Consider the following 23484-nt stretch of genomic DNA (forward strand, 5'->3'; position numbering starts at 1 on the left):
GAAGTACGAAGAGAATGAAATAGAAATAGTGTTTCAAGGCACTGTCGAGGTGTCATCTCACTTTGAATTGTCCTCTCCTTTTTCTATTGGTATTACTGGATCCTAAGCTTAAGAAAGTTATAGATATACAGACAACATCATGGGTACAGAATTTTGTCATAGGATGATGGGACACAGCATCAGATAGACATATCAAAGCAAAACAATTAAGTTTATTTTCCAAGTGAGACATTTATTTTGAAAATTCAGTTTTGGTTACTCCATTGGAACAATCACTCACACATCAGTAGTAAGCCTACACAAGAACATTCTGCACCATGAAAGCTCCTTGGTATTCATGCATGTTTGAGATAGGGCAAATAAATCAGGTAAAAGTGACTGCTGAAAATCATCTGAAATCACTGCATGCTTACAAGACAGGTTTAGTTCCAATTTATTAATGTGCCAGTGCAGCAAGGAGCAATATTGCAGTGGTAAGGTAATCCATGTAATTCTCCATTGCCTCAAATAAAAAATAATGTTTGTCACACATTTTAGATAATTCAGAAACCACCTTCTGGACTCTCTTAAGACATGGGAGAGTGGTTTTCCGGGTAACCAGGGCCCAGATCCAACTTCTAATGCCAGATTATTTTCTGTGCTGGATGCTCTGTTGGTACAGCAGCATTGTGGCACGAACTAATTATATTTACTGTCTACATCCTCACTTCAGATAACTTTTAGTTGTGAAAAGTTGTCAATGTTATAAAAACTGGCTTTAAAATATTCAACAGGGATCAGAGATTTTCTCTAAAAAGCGATTAAAAGGAAAAAATTATATACACAGCCATGAAAACTTTGTTACATTTAAAATTGCATCCTTGTTAAATAAAATGTATTACAGCAGCTTTCACTTTTCTTATTTTGCCCTCCAAAGCTTAATAATTGAGAAAATATAGGTAACTTCTTAGGAAACTTAGGAGTCCTACAAGCACTGCCCCTTTCATTTACAATGTATTATTCACTCTCTACTGTCCTATCCCCCTGTATTCCAAAATTAAAATTGCTATTTTTGTTTAATAGTTCTGCCACAGATCGGAAGGCCTTCCCACATGGAAAGTCCACTGATGTGACTAGCAGTTCAATTAACAGTGAATAGTCCAAATGCCATAGCATCATCCATTGCTATGAATACAGCTCACTGAATTTGGTTTATTAATTAACTGCTTCTGCAGGAGGAAGTAAAAAATAATTGTTTCTGTGGGGTCAAAAAAAAGACCTTTTTGTTTTATTTGCAGTTTCTAGAGAGAAAAGAAGATACTTTGTGCTAGGGTTGCCAGATGGCTGAAACAAAAATACTGATCCTCCCCCCCAAAAAAAAACTACCGGGAAAAAATGTTGTTGAAGGAAAAAAAAAGGGGGGGGGGAGACACCAAAGTTGTTGAGCAAACACACACACACACACACCAAACCCCCTCCAAAAAAAAAAAAGGACCTGGCTCACTGCTAGGGTTACCAGGTAGTCAATTATAAAAAAAAAACAAAACAAACAGAACATGCATCATTGGGTGGGAGAGACCAGCCAAGAAGGGGTAACGGGGCTGGCCGGGCAAGATGGGGGAAGGGAGGGGGCAATAGGAAGCAGGGCTGGTCGTGGGGGGAAGGGAGTATCGGGAGGAACGGGGCTGGCTGTGAGATATCGGGGGGGGGGACAGGGACCGGACGGGAGGGGGCAGGGCTGTCCGGAAGGAAGGGTGGACGGGAAGCAGAGCTAGCGGGGGCAGGGAGAGGTGCAACGGCGATGGCCGAGGGAGATCAGGAAGAGGAACGGGCCGGCAGAAAGTAGAGCTGGGGAGGGTGCAGGGGGGCTGGCCGGGGAAGATCAGGAGGGGAAGTATCCGATATTTTCTGATTTTTTTTTTTACCGGACAGAGCACGCCAATACCGGACTGTCCGGTACAATACAGGACACCTGGCAACCCTACGTTGTGCCCATGAGATATACTCCACTATGAAGTGACTATGGAGTACATACCTCAACCAATCAGACCATTTTAAAAGAGTAATTTTATGCAGTTGATGGCTAGGTTTTCTTAATAATTGTACCTTCAAAGTAGTGCACAGAGTTGCTGCAACTTACCACTCTCTTTTCCCGAAAATCAATGCCCACTGTTGTGATAAATCTGGAATTAAATTTGCCATCTGTGTACTGGTAAAGAAGACTGGTCTTTCCTACTCCAGAGTCCCCGAGTGCTAGGAATTTGATGAGGTAATCGTAGTCTCCCTCAGACATATTGAGATCTTTGTAGCCCACCTGTAAAAAACAAAACAAAAAAACCCCCTAATTTCATTACAGAAAGAAAATGAAAGTATTCAGAATATATACATTTGTTAATTTTAAATTGCAAATAAGCTTTAGTGGAGACTGACTTCTTTAAAATAAAGATAAGAACAGCAGGCCTGAGTTTGCACTCCTTTACACTGGCTTTATGCTGGTGTAACCTCACAGAAGATCACTGATGGAGCAGAGGATCAGGGTCAACATTTGAAGGGTCAATGCCAAATTCAGCTCTGGCATTGATGGAAACAAGTCTATTGACCTCAGTGCCTATCTACAACAGAACTGAGTCTGTCCAGTAATCTCAGAAGCAGCAAAGGGCCAAACTCTCACCCCAGTTTTACACTAGGTGTAACTCCATGACTCTGAGGGTATGTCTACATTGCAGGGGGGAGGGGTTCGGAAAAACAGTCATTTTTCTGAAAAAACTTCACTTACTGCAATCGTGTTCTTTTGAAAAAAAAAAAATCAAGGTCTGACATTGGTAAACCTCTTTCTAAGAGGAAGAAGCCTTTTTCCGAAAGAGCTCTTTTGGAAAAATGTATGTATGGACAGGGAAGAGGGAGTTTTTTCAAAGGAAGAGGAAAGAGGAAAAAGTACAGGTGCCCTGGTGGCCACTCCATCCGTAGTAATCGCAGCTTAAATGCGAGATAGCATCCATTCAGTATGGACGCTGTCTTTCGAAAAAGCAGATAGCTTTTGATGCGCTTTTGCATGTAGATGCTCTCTTTCAGAAGTAGTTTTTTTCAGAAGAGCTCTTCCAGAAAAGCTTCTTCCGAAGGAAGCCTGCAGTCTAGACATAGCCTGACTGAATTATTCTTGATATACATGGGGGGGGGAGAGGGGGGAGTAACTTAAATTTCTTACAGGTACTGTTCTATTATTGCCTCTCCCCCTTTGGGGGAGGTATGGGAAGGGGTTGGTATTGGCCATACAACAGTACCTCTAAGAAATTTAAGCGTGAGGTGTAACATCTACAGCAATGTGAGTGAGAGAAAAATCAGACTCAAATTTGTTAGATAAGGAGAGAAATTGGCTGTCCTGGATATAACTACCTGCTAGTCAGTCAAGGGAAGGGGAAGGGGAAGATGAATGAAGGATGGTCCTCACTGATAGAGTTGCTACAGATCATCATTTATTAGAAACAAAGAAGGAAAGAAGAATTTTGACTTTTTACAAAAAAGCAACATAGAAGTATAGAATTAAAGTAATCTGGAAAGCCAAGTACAGAGCACTAGTTACAGAACTATTTTGTGCCTGAAGGGTTGTAGCAGTTTTATAACTGCATCCACAGTGTCCTGCTGAACTAGTATTCACCAGAGCATACTAGATTAGCATACTAGCAAACCCTGAGGGGAGTGGGAAAGTCAGATACCGGGAAGAAATGCATAGAGCAAGGAGCGAGAAAGGAGGACCCCAGTTTCGAATGGAGAAGATAGTGCAATCAACTGGTTACCTGAAGTGTTTGTACACTAATGCGAGAAGCCTGGGCAACAAGCAGGAAGAGCTGGAGGCCCTGGCCCAGGCCAAGAAATATGATTTAATTGGGATAACAGAGACTTGGTGGGATGACTCGCATGACTGGAGCGCTGTCATGGAAGGGTATAGATTGTTCAGGAAGAATAGGCAGGGGAGAAAAGGAGGAGGAGTTGCACTATATGTAAGAGAGCACTATGATTGCTCTGAACTCCAGTATAAAGAGGGAGAAAAACTTGTTGAAAGTCTATGGGTCAGGTTTAAAGGAGCAAACAGCAGTGATGTTGTGGTTGGTGTCTGCTACAGGCCACCGAACCAGGTGGATGAGGTAGATGAGGCTTTCTTCGAACAACTGAGCGAAGCTTCCAGATCGCAGGCCCTGGTTCTCATGGGGGACTTTAATCACCCTGACATCTGTTGGGAAACCAATACAGCAGTACACAGGCAATCCAGGAAGTTTTTGGAGAATGTTGGGGATAACTTCTTGGTACAAGTGCTGAAGGATCCGACCAGGGGCCGTGCACAGCTTGACCTTCTCCTCACAAACAGGGAGGAACTAATAGGGGACGTAGAGGTGGGTGACAACCTGGGAAGCAGTGATCATGAGATGGTAGATTTCAGGATCCTGACCAAAGGAAGGAAAGAGAGTAGTAAAATACACACCTTGGACTTCAAAAAAGCAGATTTTGACTCCCTCAGAGATCTGATGGAAAGAATCCCCTGGGATGTTAACATGAAGGGGAAAGGAGTCCAGGACAGCTGGCAGTATTTTAAAGAAGCCTTATTGAAGGCACAGAAAGAAACCATCCCGACACATAGCAAGAGAGGCAAACCTGGTAGGAGACCGGATTGGCTTACAGGGGAAATCCTTGGTGTACTTAAGCACAAAAAGGAAGCTTACAGAAAGTGGAAACTTGGACAAATGACTAGGGAGGAGCTTAAATGTATAGTTCGAGAATGCCGGGGGGTTATCAGGAAGGCGAAAGCGCAAATGGAGTTGCGACTGGCTAAGGATGTGAAGGATAACAAGAAAGGTTTCTACAGGCATGTCAACAAAAAGAAGGTGATTAGAGAGGGTGTGCAGTCCCTAATGGATGAAGGAGGTAACCTAGTGACAGAGGATGTAGGGAAAGCTGAAGTACTCAATGCTTTCTTTGCCTCTGTATTCACGGACAAGGTCGGCTCCTGGACTTCTGTGCTAAGCGACGCAAGATGGGAAGAAGATGGACAGCCCTTGGTGGGTAAAGAACAGGTTAGGAACTATTTAGAAAAACTAAACGTACACAAATCCATGGGTCCAGACTTAATGCACCCAAGGGTACTGAAGGAGTTGGCAAATGTCATTGAGGAGCCTTTGGCCATTATCTTTGAAAAGTCGTGGAGATCGGGCGAAATCCCGGATGATTGGAAAAGGGCAAATGTAGTGCCCATCTTCAAAAAAGGGAAGAAGGACGATCCAGGGAACTATAGGCCGGTCAGTCTTACCTCGGTTCCTGGAAAAATCATGGAAGGGATCCTAAAGGAATCCATTTTGAGACACTTGAATGAGAGGAAAGTGATCAGGAATAGTCAGCATGGATTCACAAAGGGCAAGTCGTGCTTGACCAATCTGATTGGCTTCTATGATGAGGTAACTGGCTCAGTGGACATGGGAAAGTCAGTGGATGTTGTGTACCTTGACTTTAGCAAGGCTTTTGATACGGTCTCCCACGATATTCTTGCCAGCAAGTTAAGGGAATGCGGATTGGATAAATGGACGGTAAGATGGATAGAAAGATGGCTAGAAGGCCGGGCCCAGCGGGTAGTGATCAACGGTTCGATGTCAGGATGGCGGTCGGTTTCTAGTGGAGTGCCCCAAGGTTCTGTTCTAGGACCGGTTTTGTTCAATATCTTTATTAATGACCTGGATGAGGGGATAGATTGCACCCTCAGCAAGTTTGCAGATGACACTAAGCTAGGGGGAGAGGTAGATACGCTTAAGGGCAGAGATAGGGTCCAGAGTGACTTAGACAAATTGGAGGATTGGGCCACTAGAAATCTCATGAGATTCAACAAAGACAAGTGTAGAGTCCTGCACTTGGGACGGAAGAATCCCAAGCATAGTTACAGGCTGGGGACCAACCAGTTAAGTAGTAGTTCTGCAGAAAAGGACCTGGGGGTTACAGTGGATGAGAAGCTAGATATGAGTCAATAGTGTGCCCTTGTAGCCAAGAAGGCTAATGGCATATTAGGATGCATTAAGAGGAGCATTGCCAGCAGATCCAGAGATGTCATTATCCCCCTTTATTCGGCTTTGGTGAGGCCACATCTGGAGTACTGTGTCCAGTTCTGGGCCCCCCACTACAAAAAGGATGCGGACGCATTGGAGAGGGTCCAGCGGAGGGCAACCAAAATGATTAGGGGTCTGGAGCATATGACCTACGAGGAGAGGCTGAGGGACTTGGGTCTGTTTAGTCTGCAGAAGCGAAGAGTGAGGGGGGACTTGATAGCAGCCTTCAACTTCCTGAAGGGAGGTTCCAAAGAGGATGGAGAGAGGCTGTTCTCAGTAGTGACAGATGGCAGAACAAGGAGCAATGGTCTCAAGTTGTGGTGGGAGAGGTCCAGATTGGATATTAGGAAAAACTATTTTACTAGGAGGGTAGTGAAGCATTGGAATGGGTTACCTAGGGAAGTAGTGGAGTCTCCATCCCTAGAGGTGTTTAAGTCTCGGCTTGACAAAGCCCTGGCCGGGTTGATTTAGATGGGATTGGTCCTGCCTAGAGTGGAGGGCTGGACTTGACGACCTTCTGAGGTCTCTTCCAGTTCTGATTCTATGATAAGGGGATGGTTGGATGAAATAACATGATCTTGGTAACTAATTGACCATTCATTTCCAGTTGGAAATAGGTCAATGGAGGGATGATAGGAGTTGCTATAGGGAACTTTCTGGGTGTCTGGCTGGTGAGTCTTGCCCACATGCTCAGGGTTTAGCTGATCGCCATATTTGGGGTCAGGAAGGAATTTTCCTCCAGGGTAGATTGGCAGAGGCCCTGGAGGTTTTTCGCCTTCCTCTGTAGCATTGGGCACAGATCACAGCTGAAGGACTCTCTGCATGTTGGGGCCTTCAAAGTATTGGAAGGCTTCAATATCTGAGACATAGGTGAGAGGATTATTCTAAGAGGGGTGGGCGAGATTCTGTGGCCTGCACTGTGCAGGGGGTCAGACTAGATGATCATAATGGTCCCTTCTGACCTTAAAGTCTATGAGTCTATGAGATTTGGAATAAATGAAGAATCTATTGTATTCTCCCAACAGCGCTCACCACAAGCAGACATTCAATAAAAGACATTGTACTGTCATGAACAATCTATATTGCACTTTTTGTGTGTGAATGCAACCATACCAAGCTCTTTTATAAACAGCTTATCAATAAATGCTTCATGTCTTGTGCAAAACGAATATGACAGGAGTTTCAGGAAATGCTCCAAAGTCTGAATGATCTATGAAAACTGACCTAAGTGTTCCTTAAAAGGTTGATTTTTACCCCATTAGTCATTGAAGGTAAATTATCCAAACAGTCTCTCCAACACATTCCATCTATATTCTTAATACAGAAGTCCACTATTAATACGAGACCTCACTACTCTTCTTATAAGGCATGGTGGGAACACTGTTACCCAAGGTAGCAATGCTGGTAATAAATAGTTGAATTCAACCTACTTAACTTGCCTTCTATATACAGACACATGGCATCTGCACAAGGCCTTCAAAACTAATTTAGGGATTACATTGAATGTGTATGGTCAAATTTTCAAGGGCCACCTCAAACTGAACCTCAAATTCTCTACACCTACCTTCTTGTACAAAACCATTGGGCTGTCATGGTGTAACTGGTAAATCTAGGTTTACGTGTGCACAAATGGTTGGATGAAAAAAACCCCGTTGATGACATTATAGAAACTAGTTTGAGATTCCTGGAAAAACATGGTGTTCTTTGAAAAGCACATATGGCCATTACAACACAGAAAATAGCCAACTAAACAAAAACAAAACACTAGAATTGGCTATCAGTAAAACTTTTATTTCCCAAGATTTCACTTCAGGCAAAATTTTCAAGAATTATCATCTTCACACTTAAAACATGAAAATGAATGAGACTGACTGTTTCTTATGCAAAGCTATTTTTTGCTCCAAAACAGCCTGCTTTTTATTTGATATATCTGAGCAATAGTTTTTATGCAAAAAGACCATTTTTTAGTTTGTTATGAAATAGAAGACAATTTTCAGGTATTTTTGTAATTTATTAATGATCATTTGAACACTTATCAACCACTAAACCTAGGTGTTTGAATACACTACTGCTTTATCAGTCATGAGAATTTAAAATGTCTAATTATCACCTTTTGGGATTTTAAAAGAAAAAGTGTAAGATTTAAAATCTAGAGTGAAGATTAGGTGTTTCAAAATGCCTAGACTATACAAAGCAATTCATAGAGCAACCACACAAACTCTAGGGGAAATTCAGTGTGTATGAAAAAGACATATGGGGATTGTGCTCTAATATTTTCCTGTTTGAGTAGCTACTGATCTCACCTCCCCCAAAGCCAGCATCTTGCTGCATTATGCATCTTTTAAAAGAAAACATCTAAAAAGAAATCTGAGTAACTCTTCCAAAAGCAACAGAAATCTAGCCCAAAAATTACAAATTACCAGGGGAGAAAAGGTATCAAAATATGAAAAATATATACCAGGAAATGGAATACGTTTTTTCTTGAAAAATGTGCAATTTGGACAGCAAATAATAGGATAACTATAATGCTAAATAATGCTGAAACTACACTAAGCTATATACAGCTAATCACTTCATTAAGTCCATAGCGTTTCAACTACATTCTTAACAGTACAACTGCCTCAATAGCATAGCAGCAACTCAGTTCTTAGTCTATGCCAAGGTTTGGAACAAACTCCAAAGCTGCAGTGTGTGGGCTTCAATCAACAGCAAAGTAGAAATGAAACCCTCTCTGAAGCTTTAGCTTTACTGCAAAATTTAATTTTGTATATAAAACATGACAGTGATGTTGAATTTAGTTACCCAACCTGGTGCAACCTCCGTAACTCTGTGGTTAGTACAGACAAGAGGGAAGATTTTTCAAAGGCACAAATGGCAAGCACGTGCTTCATGGCCACTGACCTTTAACTGAAGTTTGGTGCCCAGCTGTCATTTGTGCCACTGACAATCTCCCCCAAGCACTACTCCTGTTCTGCATCATCATTTCAGCTACACATGATGGAATCATGAGGTCAGAGTTTATGAAGTACTGATATAAATTCTCCACATTTACAGTCAGCATGAAGTTATGGCCAGCTAAATCAAATTTCCCCACTTAGAATTTAAAACATGATAAAATTCTGTTAAGACATTAAGGCCTCAGAGAGGAGATGAGACATTCAGAAGTAGCAGCATTATTTCTGTGCTGGGTGTGCAGGCTTGACACTCCAGAAATACATTCACCTACCCTTCATACTGTAACACAAAGGAGTGTAGAGTCTTACAAGTAGCTAGTGCAGAAGAGAAAACATTGCCGTAAGAGGCTATACCTAGATATTGGAAGTCCTCTTTCATCCAGATTCTAATAAAGACGAGTAAAATACTTTTGAGGATGGGAGGGCAAGTGTCAAACTGTGATTAATTCACCAGAATTGTCTTTATTGAGAGGTATTAGGTGAAAGGGAAATGTATTTTTTTTAAACTCTAACATGTTTTAAAATCTTCAGACTGATTTATGACTCCTTCCTAATGTTTAGTTTGTGATTAAATTAATGTCTCCATATCTTCTGCCAAGCGCTCTCTCGATCCTATGTAAACTTTTCCCTCTTACGCACAACAGAATATATATATTTTTAAAAATCTCTAAAGTCACTAGTAGTTTTTAAAAACCTAGATACTCAATAAGTGCAATTTGGAACTAATGCATTATGAAGACAGATCATCCCCATCTGTGAGCTTATCCAAATGGTGCTTTAGTCCACACTAGAGAGGTGTATATTTTATCACACACCAGAGTGTTGTGCATCAATTGGCTCATATGGACCCTTCTGGCATGCACTAAAGTAAGACACTAGTAATAACGCTACCTTTTATTGCTAACAGACTGCTGTGTTCTGAGAAAAGTGTGTGTGTATAAGGACCTAGAAAACAGATGTAACAGAAGTGCAAAGGATTATTTTCTGCAGCAGCGCGTTTGGAAATGTAGGAAACTATTATATGTCATGTCTTGCTAAAACTTACTGTAAATAGTCACCACCCTCCAGGGAACAAAGGTCAGAGCTACCACAAGATTAAAAATATTCATCTTCCAATACAGGAACTTTCAGAATACCTGTTTGGAAAAGCTGCCATGCAACACAGACTGCTTTTTACCCCTGCTTTAATTAACCGTACAGCTTGTAATTAACAGTTTACAAATGGCTGAAAATAGGGTCAGGAGCCCTTAACAGGAAATAAATGAAAAATACATTCCAATCAATCTTTGACAAGGAAAAGTTCTTCTTCGATCAAGTTGAAATGCATATCACTCCCAGCCTTCACCCTACAAGATAAACCCAGTATTCAAATATTTTCAGGGTGTGTTTACTGTGAAAGCCTGAACCTAACCCTGAAGAGAAGCAAGATATTTCAGTCTGTCCCAGCCCTGTCCTCCTCCCTCTACAAATATTTAAAAAGTGTTCTTCACCTTCCGCCTTACAAGACTTACACTCAAGTTTCTACTATGTAAATTGGCACAGTGAACAAGACCCTTCAAAGAGTTAAAAAGCAAATATAATTTTAAACACTTTTATTGAGGTTTTTTTATATACAATTAGCAATGTCTTTTTGATTTATTAAAAATATATATGTATAAAAACCTCTAACCATTATTGGAAAAAAAGTAGAGATGGGACCAATGAAAATGATAGTTTGGTGGTCCAAGTCATAGCTTTAAAATACACAGAGGATGAAATTTTGCCCCCAGTGACTCAATGGCAAAACTCCCAAAGGCTTCAGTAGGGCCAGGATTTCACCCCGCTCTCTATAACTACCCACTCAGACCCTAGATGGGTGAGTTCAGTCCTTCATTATTCCAGTAAATAAAATCAATTTCAAAACAAAACTCTTGCCTGAACAGGCTCGACATTAACTGCCATAAACTAGGGTTTACTGAATTTTTGGCCAAAATCCACTTCCCCATCCCCCATTTCAGTATGTTATGCATTGCTAGTATTAGTTGCTATCCCAAAGATGCTCTCATTTCAGTAGTGCCGTATGCATATAAATTGTTAAACTTTTTTAAATCTATCAAAGTTAAAAGTCCAATATAACTGAAAACTGTAGACAATAATTCAGCCTGTGTTCATTTTTGGGAAGATATTCAAATAATTCAAAAACAAGATATTTAATCTAACAGAGTGCCTCTTGGTATATATAACTCCTTCATGGCTTTTCATTCATCGTTTTGTAAACAAGCTTTCAGCAGTGCAACAGGATTTTAGTGCCTTCCATTCACATTCACGTGCCCTAAAGGAAGGTCTAAGAAATCTAGGAGGGGAATGGAATAAAATTAGAACTAAGAATGAGGTCAAAATAGGGACTTCCTGAACGTTATTTTTAAGAGTAGAAAATCCAAAAGCAATCCCTTTTGCTGAGAACTGTAAGGCAAGCAGCACTCTTGCCAGCTCTTCTCTTTTTATGTATTTCTTGTATTCTGGATACATTTGATACTTCATAGTAAAGCACTGGGATGGACAGAGAATATTGACAATCTAGGAAGCTCCACAAGGCAGTTTGCACTAGTGGCATGATCTATATGATCATATTATTATCTATTTTAATGTGGTCATGTCTGTGGCCTCTTCAAATAATTATGCCTAGTCTATTACTTACTGCTCTGCCAATAGGAAAAGCTATATATGCATCTTGAGGCAAATACAGCTCTTAATAAAGGAGTCTAGTCACATTAGTTTAAGGTGGTTTCACATTAATAGGCTTCTATCTACTTTACATGGTCACATTTCACCTTAGGTACATTTGCTCATAAACAATACTGTAAGGTTACTGTGTGACAAAAGCATTCAAGAGGAGGGAAACTTTGGTCACAGATGAGTAAAAGAAATAGGCTTGACATACAAGATTTTCCCCTTTACAATGCAATATGCCCTCTATACACAAACAGTTACTTCATGTTTTCACTAAAAAACATGCAGCTATTGATTGGAGGAACACAGTTGGGGGAATGGGGCCTCAGAACAGCTTATAGCAAGCAATAAGAATGACCCTCAAAACAAAAAAAACATATGAATCATTGAATTGCCAGTTGAAATATATGACAGCACAGACACATGCATTTTAAACTACTACCTGAATGCCTGCTCTTAAATCAGACTGTCCTCTACTATGTTAATACAATTTTATACCAAAAATGTATATAACTTACCTGCACTCGGTTCAAGAAGTGTCCTGTTCTAAATGGAGATATTTATTATACCTAGCGGGAGTATTTTTCTAGCTCCACCTGTTTAGCACACAGCAGAGCAGTTTATGTGTCACCTGTTTGCATTTGTCAGTGGCTGTTTATAGATAAAAAGGTGTGCCTCATGTCTGTATGTGTAGAGAGAGGGTGCTGGTTGGCAGCAGCACCAGGGAGCAGTTACACACATACAACATGTCCCATTTTTTTCCTACGTGGAAACACTTTAATAAGGGATCTGTAAATATCACACAAGAGAGCACATAAAAACAGGTCAGACCTCTTGTGCACAGTATAATAAATCTTAATATTTGACATCACTATATCAATGATCAATCAAATTATGTTTTAAAAAGATATAAAGATCTCAATATGCTTTGCTGTCACGCTGGCCTTCTTTAAGATAAGAGGATGCAAAGTTGCAATCTCTGATCTCTATTGTTGGTTTTCATATATCATCTGTGATTCTCCCCTGCATATAAAGATGAATGAACAGTAGAGGTTTGGGTGGGTCTTACAGGTGCATCAAATCTTCCATTTATTTATAAAGAAAGTGAGCAAAGTCTTGTAATAATGGAAGTGACTCAGCTGAAATCTGAAAAGCACATTTCTGGCTGAAACAACATATGCCAATGCCAATTATACCACCCTAAAACTTCAAAGAGAAGCTATATGTAATCTAGAACTGAAGATTGAGGGCAGAGGCTAGTTTTCCGTCCTCTCCTCATCAGCTCTCACAGCAAAGCAAAGACAATTTTTCCTCCAGGAAAATATGGTTAGTGAACCTTGCACCTCCTCCCCCATTAACATATACAATTTTATTTTCTTCTAAATGTCAGTCATCACCTCTATATCCCTGCTAGCAAGTGCAGGCCAACCATAAATGCAGGGACTAATTTTCAGGGCATAATCTACCACACGCACAGACAGATGTTTAAAAAGCCAAACTAATTAGAATTTGCCAGATAACAGAGAACAGGCCTATATAATTAATTTATATGGTACCTATAACTTAAATAAGGTCATGTGACTCAGCCATTCTGTTCCTCTGTTTGCTATTTCACAGGTTAGAGTCAGATACAGAGGAAGTTTATGCAAGCAACATAACATTTTCCGGTAGAGTTTACAATTAAAAAAAAGGAACCATGTCTGACAAGCAGGGACACATCTTTTCAACCTTGCTAAGTACTCAGCAAGAAATTAATTCTAGCAGCAAAGGGAGTAAATTCATCAGGGACTAGGTCAAGGAGGTGGGAGACATGCAGCAGTGAGATGTGCATATTCTCTTTCTGATCCAGGGGGCAGAGAGCAAATCAGAGAAGGAAGAAGTGACTGTGGGAAAGAAAAAGGAGTAGATATTTTCAGAACATGTACGATTGGCATTGGCATGTCATAGCAAGATGAGAAAATGAGAAAAGAGTGCAATATAATCAAAAGGCACTGACATATGGGTACATGACAGAGATTTATTGCTGACAAATACTCATTTGAGCAAAACTACCAAAAATATAGTCTGCCACAAATCTACTGATATTTAAGTCCTAGAAAATGCTGATATCCAAGAAATCCCACTCTGCTCTGAAAAGCAACTCCATGTGAGCTTCCGTGTTTGTTTCTTGCTGAATCCATACTGAATGTGCTCAGTTTACTGTCTGAAAGATTTTTCTCCCTCCAACTACCTGCCCTGCAAAGTCACTATTGGAATCTGAAAATCAAGCTGGGTTCTTTCAGGCATCACAATCAATAGTGCAGCTTCTGCAGTCCAAATTAGACCTGCAGGGACATCTGTGCATCCCCACTGTCTTCAATTTGCCGCCTGACACTTGTGCAACCTCACTGCACATCAATGGGGCCTTAAATGGAATTGCACAGAGGTAACTATGAGGGCAATATTTGGCTCTAGAACTGGTATTACTAGTGTTGAGGATCACAAAGGAAATAACTCTGGCTGACTCAGATCCCTAACTGCTCGAGTTCGGCAGCTAAGAACAATAGCCATCAATATAATCCTTTTTCTTGTAAGCTGCATAAATCTGACATACAAATCACGGACAATTAGAGCTGATCTCCCAATAAATATACTTTCCAATGACAATTTTTTTTTTTGTAAACAAAATATGCCACACAGTTCTAAGGTTTTTTAAAGGTTTTTTTTTCTGAAGAAAAATGTTGATGGAAACTATTCAACCAAACTGACATTTCACAGTCGCTTTCCAGAATGAATTTCTGTTTCTTTAAAAGAAAAATTGCCTGAAGGTGTCATGCCCCGCAGCCTCTGAGGCCCAAAGTAAAATGTTAGATCAGGCTGAAGTTGTTGTATACAGTTAATTAACTGCCATATTAGTTATAACTGACAGTTTGTTATGATGGAAATGTCCTTATAGAAGGGGAATCCCCAAGAATGCACATTTAACCTACTGATATAGTTGGAAGATCACAGAGTCTCTTCATTCTTAGATGTTGTAGTGGATTGAAAACAACCTTTTATCATAGCCTGCATAAAAATTCGGAGTGACCACTCATTCTGGTTCTTTAAGCACTGTTGTTTACTAAGCCTCCTATCCTGCAAACACTTACATACTTAAAATTGATGTACAAAAGTAGTGCTACTCAACTAAATTATTTAGAGACAGTCTATAGGAATCACTTCATCCTCTACATCTCTCCAGCGTGAAAGAGAGAATATTAATGATACACAGTTTAAGAGCGGAAGTGAAAGATAGTATAGCCAACAGAAATTACAGGGGGGAAATTAGGTACAAGCTAGAATTTATCCAGCAACCTGGAGTTATTACTGCAAAACTGCCTGGTGATTTTTCATAATCAGAAGAAGCTGAGAGAAAAAACTTATTGTCCACGTGAAAGATGGCATGTCACTTATAGTTTCTTAAAACTAGGGTGGGGCACTGGTTCAGTACTCATGAGAACAGTACAAGCTACTGAATCACTTAACACTTGCAATACCTGAGATTTTTCTGACTATTGATCTAGCTCCACCATGCCTATCGAGTCAGATGAGTACCTATTCAATCTTTCCTTAACCCAAGTAATCGAGAGAGAAAGAGAGGATTAGATGAAGTTGTCCTAGCAGAACTTCTCCATATTAAACATTTTCTGAATTACTTTGTGGTGATGAAGCATTATGGGGAAAGGACAAGATAGACTTTCCCCAGTGAGAAATGTTTTATATCTATTAGGCAATAGACATAAACAAGAATTTGTGCTGTTTTTATATATATAGGGTAAAATTTTTAAAAAAATGCTTACACTTCTGATTGCAGTATAATGCAGTACATGGAAGACCCTACCTGCACTAGATTTACTCTATTTAGCATGACTAAAGATAGCAGCACATACTGTGGCAAGAATTTTATGTACCCAGCATTCTGGGTCAGTTTGCATAGCCCATACTGAAGCTTGTGCTGATGCATACTACTGCAATTATTAATAAGCTAGATAAACTTAGTAACCAATGTGCACTAACTAGCCTGCGTGGACCCTACTGGAGTACACAAAAAACTCCCTTGTGTGTGACTATGTGTTAATGTAGTCTCATTTCAAAAAGTACTATGTTAACACCCACTAGGAAACTTCTAATCTGCAACAGTATGTTGCACACCAACTGGCATGTGTTAGACACTGCTAGCATGAGTTAGAATTTACTCTCAAGCTAGCAAAAACTAAGGCACATTGCTAGAGCCCTCTAAATTCGTGGCTATCTGCTTTATATCCACAGGTATTTGCATTCAGGGATGTCAATGCAGATATCTGCGGCTCATTTTTGCAGATACAAATTTTGTATCCACACAGGGCTCTACACATTGCCTTTAACTTTTGAAAAAATGGGATTTAGGAATAAAAGCAGAAGTGCTAACGTTAGCTTGAAAAGCAGACTACTGTGCATCCATTTTTGATTGACACAGAAGCTGTGTCAACAGTAACCAGTGCCAGACGTAAAAACTCCTTAACAATTCACTAACACGATTAAGAAATTTTCTTTCTAGAGCTTGACAGTTAGTGATGAGCTATCTCCTGAAACATGAAATAGGAAATAACACTTTTCAATTTCTTATTTCAGCTAGAGAAAGTGCTAGAGGAACAGCTTTAAAATGTGTAGCTTTTTAATTCCATTGCATGGCCACCTCTTTTAAGGCAAGACAAGGGAGAAAGAAATGTATAAAACAAATGCTCTCATGTGCTTTTACTATCATATCACTTTTTCCGGGTCTCCTCTCTAAACCACAGTTAAAATGAAACTCAGTGAAAGTTTTAGAATGCCTCTACTCATTGTCAAGGGAGTGTAGCTCCCACTCCAAGGTGGCACCACAGACCTGCCCTTATTATGACCAGCTCCACTGCACTGGGGGGGAGGGGAGAGTAAGTCCCTCCCTGTCGCCATTGTGGACTTTGGGCTGGAGATTGCTGCCCTCTTGGCCGGCAGAGCCAGTGTGGAGGAGGAGGAGGAGGAGAAGGAGCCAGACAAGTCCAGCAATATCTCACTGCCTGCCAGCCAGATCATGCTGACCGTGGAGCTGGTAACCTCGTCCCAGGATATCTCCCAGGCTTTGTCCAAAGCTGGGGAAGGTCCATCAGGTGAGTGCCATTGCTTTCCCTAGACACACATGGGTGGAGGCAGCGGGTGGTGAGGGGCTGCTGTGCATTCCTTGCTGGGCTTTCTTGGCCTGGGGATTGCACAGCAGCCTGTGCACGTGGGTGCACTTGGAGCACCAGTCCAGTGCACACAGCTCCAGGAGGCCGCAACAGAGGTCCTTTGTGCTCCTGCCCACAGGGCATATGGAGAGGCCCACCTTACTCCCAACACTGGGGTGAGATGGTGGGACACCCTCCCTCCACAAGCCACCACTATAAAGAGGCTGAGGACATGGAGATACATGCACACGGGCATGCCCACATTCTCAAGACAGAGTGGCAAGGTGGAAGACACCAAGCCCCTGCCAGGGAAGCCTACTGGGAAGGGAAGGAAGTGGAGGGGACCCCAGGAGCACTCTCACTGGCAAGCGGCGTCTGCTGCTCATACACACCTTCCCCCCAACACCTTGTCCTCCTCTCCTTCAGCAGGCAGGGATACAAGTCCTCTCTCTCCCTCTGTATGGGACGCTGCCACTGCAAGACCCAGTGTGTGTGCTGCATGGAGGGAAGTCAAGCTGCCCCATCGTTCCCGCCCCTGCCCACAGTCTCCTGGCCTGGCTGGCACATACCCATGCCTGGCTTGTCCTCTGGGCATAGGGTAGAGAGGCACCCTCCAGGACATCTGTGTCCTTGTAGGAAAGTACCTACTATCCTGGCCTCAGGTACCCTTGCTGGAAGCACATTGCCTTCATCTGACCCGAGACATATCGGCGTTGGCTCAGGGATGAGGGCTAGACTTCGTGCAGTGTCGCCTGGGATGACTGTCCTTCTCTTTGTTCTCCACAGCTGGATAAGTTGTGAGTGGGACACAAGCCATCTCTCTCATGCCATCCTCCTGATCCTGCATGACCCACAGGTTCTTTCCCCAGTTACATTTACCCCAATTAAACAAAACCAGTTTATTCTTTCAAAACAAAAAAAGTGTGGCTTCTTCAGTCTGCAGGGAAGGGGACAGCAAAGGGGGAAGGAAAAGGTGGGGGAGGAAAGGCATATTGGGCCTCTGCAGACACCCTTTGTGGGTGAGGAGAGGCTCGCAGCTGGCTCTGGCTGAAACTCTCCCTCAGGGCCTCCCAGATGCACACAACCCCCATGGGCCTGAGGATGGCAGCCGGGCATAGCTGCTCAGCCTCTGCCCCCCCACTCTGGAAGAAACATCTCCCCCTTATATTGACAAAGGTTCTGGAGGACACAGCACATAGACACCACTTGAGGGACGTTCCGGTCACAGAGCTCCAGCCGGGTGAGGAGGCAATGAAACCTCCCTTTCAGAAGACTAAAGGTGCCTACTGAGCCTGCCATTGAAGCATTCCTTGCTTTGGTCAAGGTGTCTGGTATAGGGCTTCATTAGCCAGGGGAACAGAGGGTGGGCTGTGTCCCCTGCAATGCACATGGGCATGTCCACATCCCCCGACTGCACCATCAGGGTTGAGAAAAAAGTGCCAGCATGCAGATTCTGGATCAGCCTGGAGTTGTGGAAGACGTGGGTGTCATGTGCCTTCCCCAACCATCTGATATTTATGTCCGTCAGCTGCCCACGGTGGTCCACAAGGGCCTGCAGGACCATCAAAAAGAACTCCTTGTGGTTGATGTATTCAGATGCCCAGTGGTCGGGGGCCTGGATGGGGATATGGATGCCATCAATAGCCCCTCTCCCCCCCCCCCCCGCAGTTGGGGAAGATGATGGCGGCAAAGCTGGCAACGATGGGATCCACATCACCCAGGTTGATGACCCTGCACAGCAGGATGGTATTAATGGCCCTCACCACCTGAAGAAGGAGATAGAGCATCAAAGGGTTGCCAAGCCCTACCCCTCCCCCCCCATACACACCAAGAGCAACCCCAACTTTCCCCAATCCCCTGGCAGGGCTTTGTTAGTGTGGGACTGAAAAATCTCTTGTGGAGGGGACTTCCCCCACTACCACTCCCTTCCCTAGGGTACCCCATTCCAGCAGTTCACCGCTCTCCCCTCCCCCCGGGACAATAGCACGAGCGCACCATACTTGCATGAGCACAGCCCCGATGGTCGATCTCCGCACACCAAACTGGTTCTCCACAGAGTGGTAGCTGTCCAGCGTGGCGAGCTTCCATATAGTGACCCACTTTTGGATGGCGATGGAAGGTCACATGTGGATGTTCTGCTGCATGAAGGCATGGGTGAGCCATTCACACAGCTCCAGGAAAGTGTCCTTTCACATGTGGAAATTCTGGAGCCGCTGCTGGTTGTCCCACCACTCCATGATGATCCAGTCCCACTAGTCAGAACTGGTGTCCAGTTGCCAGAAGTGGCAGTGCACAATATGCAGGAGAGGGCAGGTGGGGTCGAGATACATGAGCAGCACATGGAGAGAGGAAAGGAGGTGCCCTGCGGTGGGCTGGGATCCCTCCTCCTGCAAAGCCATGAGTCAGCCTGCAGAAACTGTACCAGGAGGTGCAGCATGAGATGCAAGAGCCGTTGACTGCTCGGAGGTAGGTCCGGAAAAATGGCAAGAGTGCTCTGGTGTCTGCAAGGGCAACCAGAGCACACAGAGAAAAGGCTTTGCTGTCCCTTAAGGAGGTAGGCAAAAAAAGAAGAGCCTGAGACATAACTTTATGGGGTCCCTTTAAGCACAAGCCTCAGATAACCTCAGGCAGCAGCTATGGGAAGTGAGTGCTGTCCTGATGCCCATCCAGGTGGCCTTAAATGTGATTCAGTGTCCATGAATGTAGACACTCTATTTTGAAATAGCTCAGCACTATTTCAACAGGCATTTGCTGTGTAGATGCCCTCTTTCGAAACAGCTTATTCCAAAATAAGCATGCAGTGTAGACATACCCTTAGTGCATTAAGCTTAGTGTGCATGTTCTGTTTTATTTTGTTTGGTGACTGCATTGTTCTATCTACAATCTCTTATAAACATTTAAATCCTACCTTTTATGCTTAATTAAATCACTTGTTTATGAATAAACCCAGTAAGTAATTGTTACCTGGTGGGGACAAGAAGTCTGTACATATCTCCCTGTGCTCTGAGAAACAGGGTGAACAGGAGCTTACCTTGTATAAGACTTTCTATAGAGTAATTTGGATTTATCTGGGGTTCAGGTCCCACTGAGGCCATGCAAGTCCCTTTGGCTGAGCCTTCCCAATACTAGGTTGAGCTCAGAGTCTGTATTATACTGCGAAGGGCTGTGACCCCATATCTGCATCAGTGCTGGAGACAGCTATAGGGCCTGGCTCAACAGAGTTGAGAAGTGCCCAGGAGGGCAGGAAGCTTGGTTTGGTGTCAAGTGACAGTTTCAAGGGGGTCTCTGTGACCAAACCCATCGCAAGGAGAATATTTTTCTTCACTATTTCCAATTCCTTCTAACCTTATTTATATTACAGAGACCTGGATGCTTTCAGTATTTGCATCCCTTATTTGTCATTGGATTGCCCTATGCACATTTTCAGTTCCCACTCTTGAGGCAATATAAGGAATCAGATTCTTCAAGAAACAAGGGAAATCTTAGGCTCTGAGCCCCCAACTAGCTGCATGCAGTCTGACACTGTGCCCCTACAGAGACCCACTGGTTTCAGTGGTTTGTCCCCATCAAGCCAGTTTCAGGGCTTCAATTTGCAGGCAGTGATACCACACATATCCCACCTGGATATATATACTGTGGCATCTGCATCACTGGTCAGCTTATTTTGGCCTAAACTGCAGAATTTTCCAACAGAGTGGTAAAAAAGACCAGGAAAAATTACAGGCATCCAAAAACTTCACAGAAGAGCTCATTATTGTGAGAGAAATCAGCTGCCTTAAAACTCTGTCCTCCTCCCCCCAATCTTCCCAGAAAAGGGCATGGAAGCAGTAAGTTAAGCAACAGCTTTGCGGATGTGGTATATGACTTCAACCTTACATAACAGGATAAGAGGGAAAACCAGAAGTCCTTCATATCATTTTGAAAAAGCCAAGACACATCAGAAATTTAGAGACCAGGGAAAGAGGCCAAGGATAACAGTTAGTTTCATAACTCACATTAAAGGAAGCCCAAACCAAGGAAAAGTAAGAAGTTGAATTTCATCAGAACAAAGCATAGAGAAGTTTGTAGGAACAAAACAGGAGGGCACAAAAGTAAGAGGAAAATGAAAAAGTTCAGAGTAACAGTGTCAGGGTTTGAGCTTGTCACATGTGACAGTAATAGAAGAGAAAAACCTATTAGAATATCAGGCATCTTCAATAGCCCTTTGTGCTCAAACACAGTACAACACCTCCAGCCTCCTCAGCTCTGAAGTCCTTTTAAATACTATTGTAAATTAAATGCATGAATGTGTATCAATGAAACAAACCCTAAAGAAATAAGGATTCATGGATAATGGTGGCAAAAACAGTTAACACTCTTCTGCAATAGGTAGAGTAAATATCTCACAGGATTGGCAACTTTCACTTCCTGGTTTCCACTTTGAATTCAGCACAGCAGAGGAATGCAAGGACTGCAGTTGTACACTGCCACTGTGTGAATAAGACATGTGGAGAAGGCCCTTTGAACCCTACCTGGAAAAAGCAAAGTATAACAAATGAGGCCACATATGGGATAGTACGCACCTTTCTGCCCTCTTTATTACTGAAGTGCCAATACCATGGCAATGATGTGAGCAAAGTTAGTGAAAACTGCTCCTTTTCCAGCTCTACTAGACTGAAATTCTGATTGTGTTTTGATGCAACAAAGTACTAATATTTTATACTTCATAGATTGCTCCATTAAGGTCCATTGCTTATTAATGGAGCAATCTATGAAGCAGAACCCAAAGCTAGTGGTTCAGTCTTCATGAAATTTTGCATGAATGTGAATTAGAGCTGATTGGAGATCAACAATTCATCTCATGACAACTTCCAAGTTGTTGACATTCATTTTCCTGACTTCATTAAACAGGTTTGGGTCAAAATGTCTTTTTTTTTTTAAAGGGAAGGTTTTCAATGTAGGTCCCTTCCCCTCCAAAAGTTGCTAGAGTGCTCCCCATGAACCTCTGAAACCTTCCTGTCAAAACCTTATCAGTAAAATTATCACTAGGTCTCTGTGAAATGTTTCAGCTTTAATATATTTTATCAACAGTTCAGATCCACTTTAATATAGATACAAGTAGGGTTGCCAGATGGACACGCAGTATTTTGGTCAAGGAAAAAAAAAAACATGAGTCCCAGCTGGGAGGCGGGGCCGTGATTTGCACTGGGAGCCTGTGATTGCGCAGAAGCCTGGTGGGGGCGGAGTCCCAGACACTCCCTCCGCCCCAACCAGGCTTCTGCGCAATCACAGGCTCCTAGCGCCGATCATGACCCTGCTTTCCAGCCACTCCCCCTGCCCACACCAGGCTTCCGTCCAGTGCGCAGCCGGAAAAATCAGAGAATACCAGACATTGCACATGTTCTGTATTCTCTGATTTTTTTTTTAAACCGGACAAAGAGCACAAATACCAGACTGTCCGGTAGAATACTGGACACCTGGCAACCCTAGATACAACAGAATAAACTGTAGCACAGGAAAAATAGCAGTCCTTTTCAATGAAGTTTGTGCTTCTAAAGGCTTTGAGCATTTCTAAACATGTCTTGGTATATGTCTTCCTTTCATTGACGCCAAACTGTCTGTATGTACATACTGTGTAGAGGATATTGTCAGAGATGAATGATAAAACTTCTAGTAAAACTACGCATTTTGTACCCCAAACAATAAACTGCCCTACATTCTCCTGTAGATGTCAGATACATAAGATAATGCAGCAGTGATGAGGCAGTATGGTATGACTTACAGTAAGTATACCTTTATTTTTAAAAATAATTTCATCTCACTCCAGTTGCAAATAAGGCCTCTCCTCAGCAGCCTGCCTCTTCTTACCCCTGCTCTGTTTCCTCCTATTGCCATTGCATCCCTTTCTCAAAGCCTCGCCCCCAGGGGATCACCAGGGCACTTGGTGCCAGCAGCAGACCTCAGGCAGTGGAAAGCAAAACAACGTGCTCCACCCTGCTCTGCTCCTTCAGCTCCCAGCTGCATCATTCAGCAGAGCAGGCAATGGCCAAGTCACACTGTTTCCCGTTGCTGCAGTGCAGTGGAGCAACTCTGCTGGGAGATGGCAGACTGGAGCAGGCTGGGCTTATGTTGCTCTGCTTCCCATGATTCCTGCTGCTGGTGGTGAGTGTGGGGGGAGGTCCAAACCCTGATGCTGGCAATGCCCCAGACCAGTGTTTCTCAACCAGTAGTACCAGTACCCTTAGGGGTACTGGAGAGAAGTCTGGGGGGTATGTCAACACAACTGAAATTTGGAGAACTGAATTTTTGGTTTAACTTTTACAGCATTTTATTATTTTTGTACTTTTTACACCCCAAAATTTCGTTACCTGCCCAGCTACGATTAAGTTGTTTAAACAAATGTGTTGCTATGGTAGAAAAAAAAATGTGTGTGTCTGAAAATTGTAGGTCCTGGGGGTACTTATAACTTTTTTAAAGGGGTACTTTATAAAAAAAAAAAGGTTGAGAAATACTGCCCCAGACCATTCAACTGTGGGGCCTGCAGCAGCTGCCCCAATCTGTCCTATGGATGGGACAGCT

The 23484-nt window shown here is 42.6% G+C and overlaps 1 protein-coding gene across 7 annotated transcripts in view; it reads right to left on the bottom strand.

Annotated features, from left to right (window-relative positions):
- Nucleotides 1-23484, bottom strand: part of RAB27A (RAB27A, member RAS oncogene family) — a 91309-nt gene that overhangs the window by 19924 nt on the left and 47901 nt on the right. For all 7 annotated transcript variants that reach the window (XM_006112764.4, XM_006112765.4, XM_025178258.2 and 4 more), the window contains one exon: nucleotides 2120-2293. In XM_006112764.4, coding sequence (XP_006112826.1) covers nucleotides 2120-2272 — 153 coding nt within the window. In that variant the 5' untranslated portion in view covers nucleotides 2273-2293. The remainder of the gene's footprint in view (nucleotides 1-2119; nucleotides 2294-23484) is intronic.

The sequence above is a fragment of the Pelodiscus sinensis genome, chromosome 14 (genome assembly GCF_049634645.1).
Source record: "Pelodiscus sinensis isolate JC-2024 chromosome 14, ASM4963464v1, whole genome shotgun sequence".
Classification (NCBI taxonomy): Eukaryota; Metazoa; Chordata; order Testudines; family Trionychidae; genus Pelodiscus; species Pelodiscus sinensis.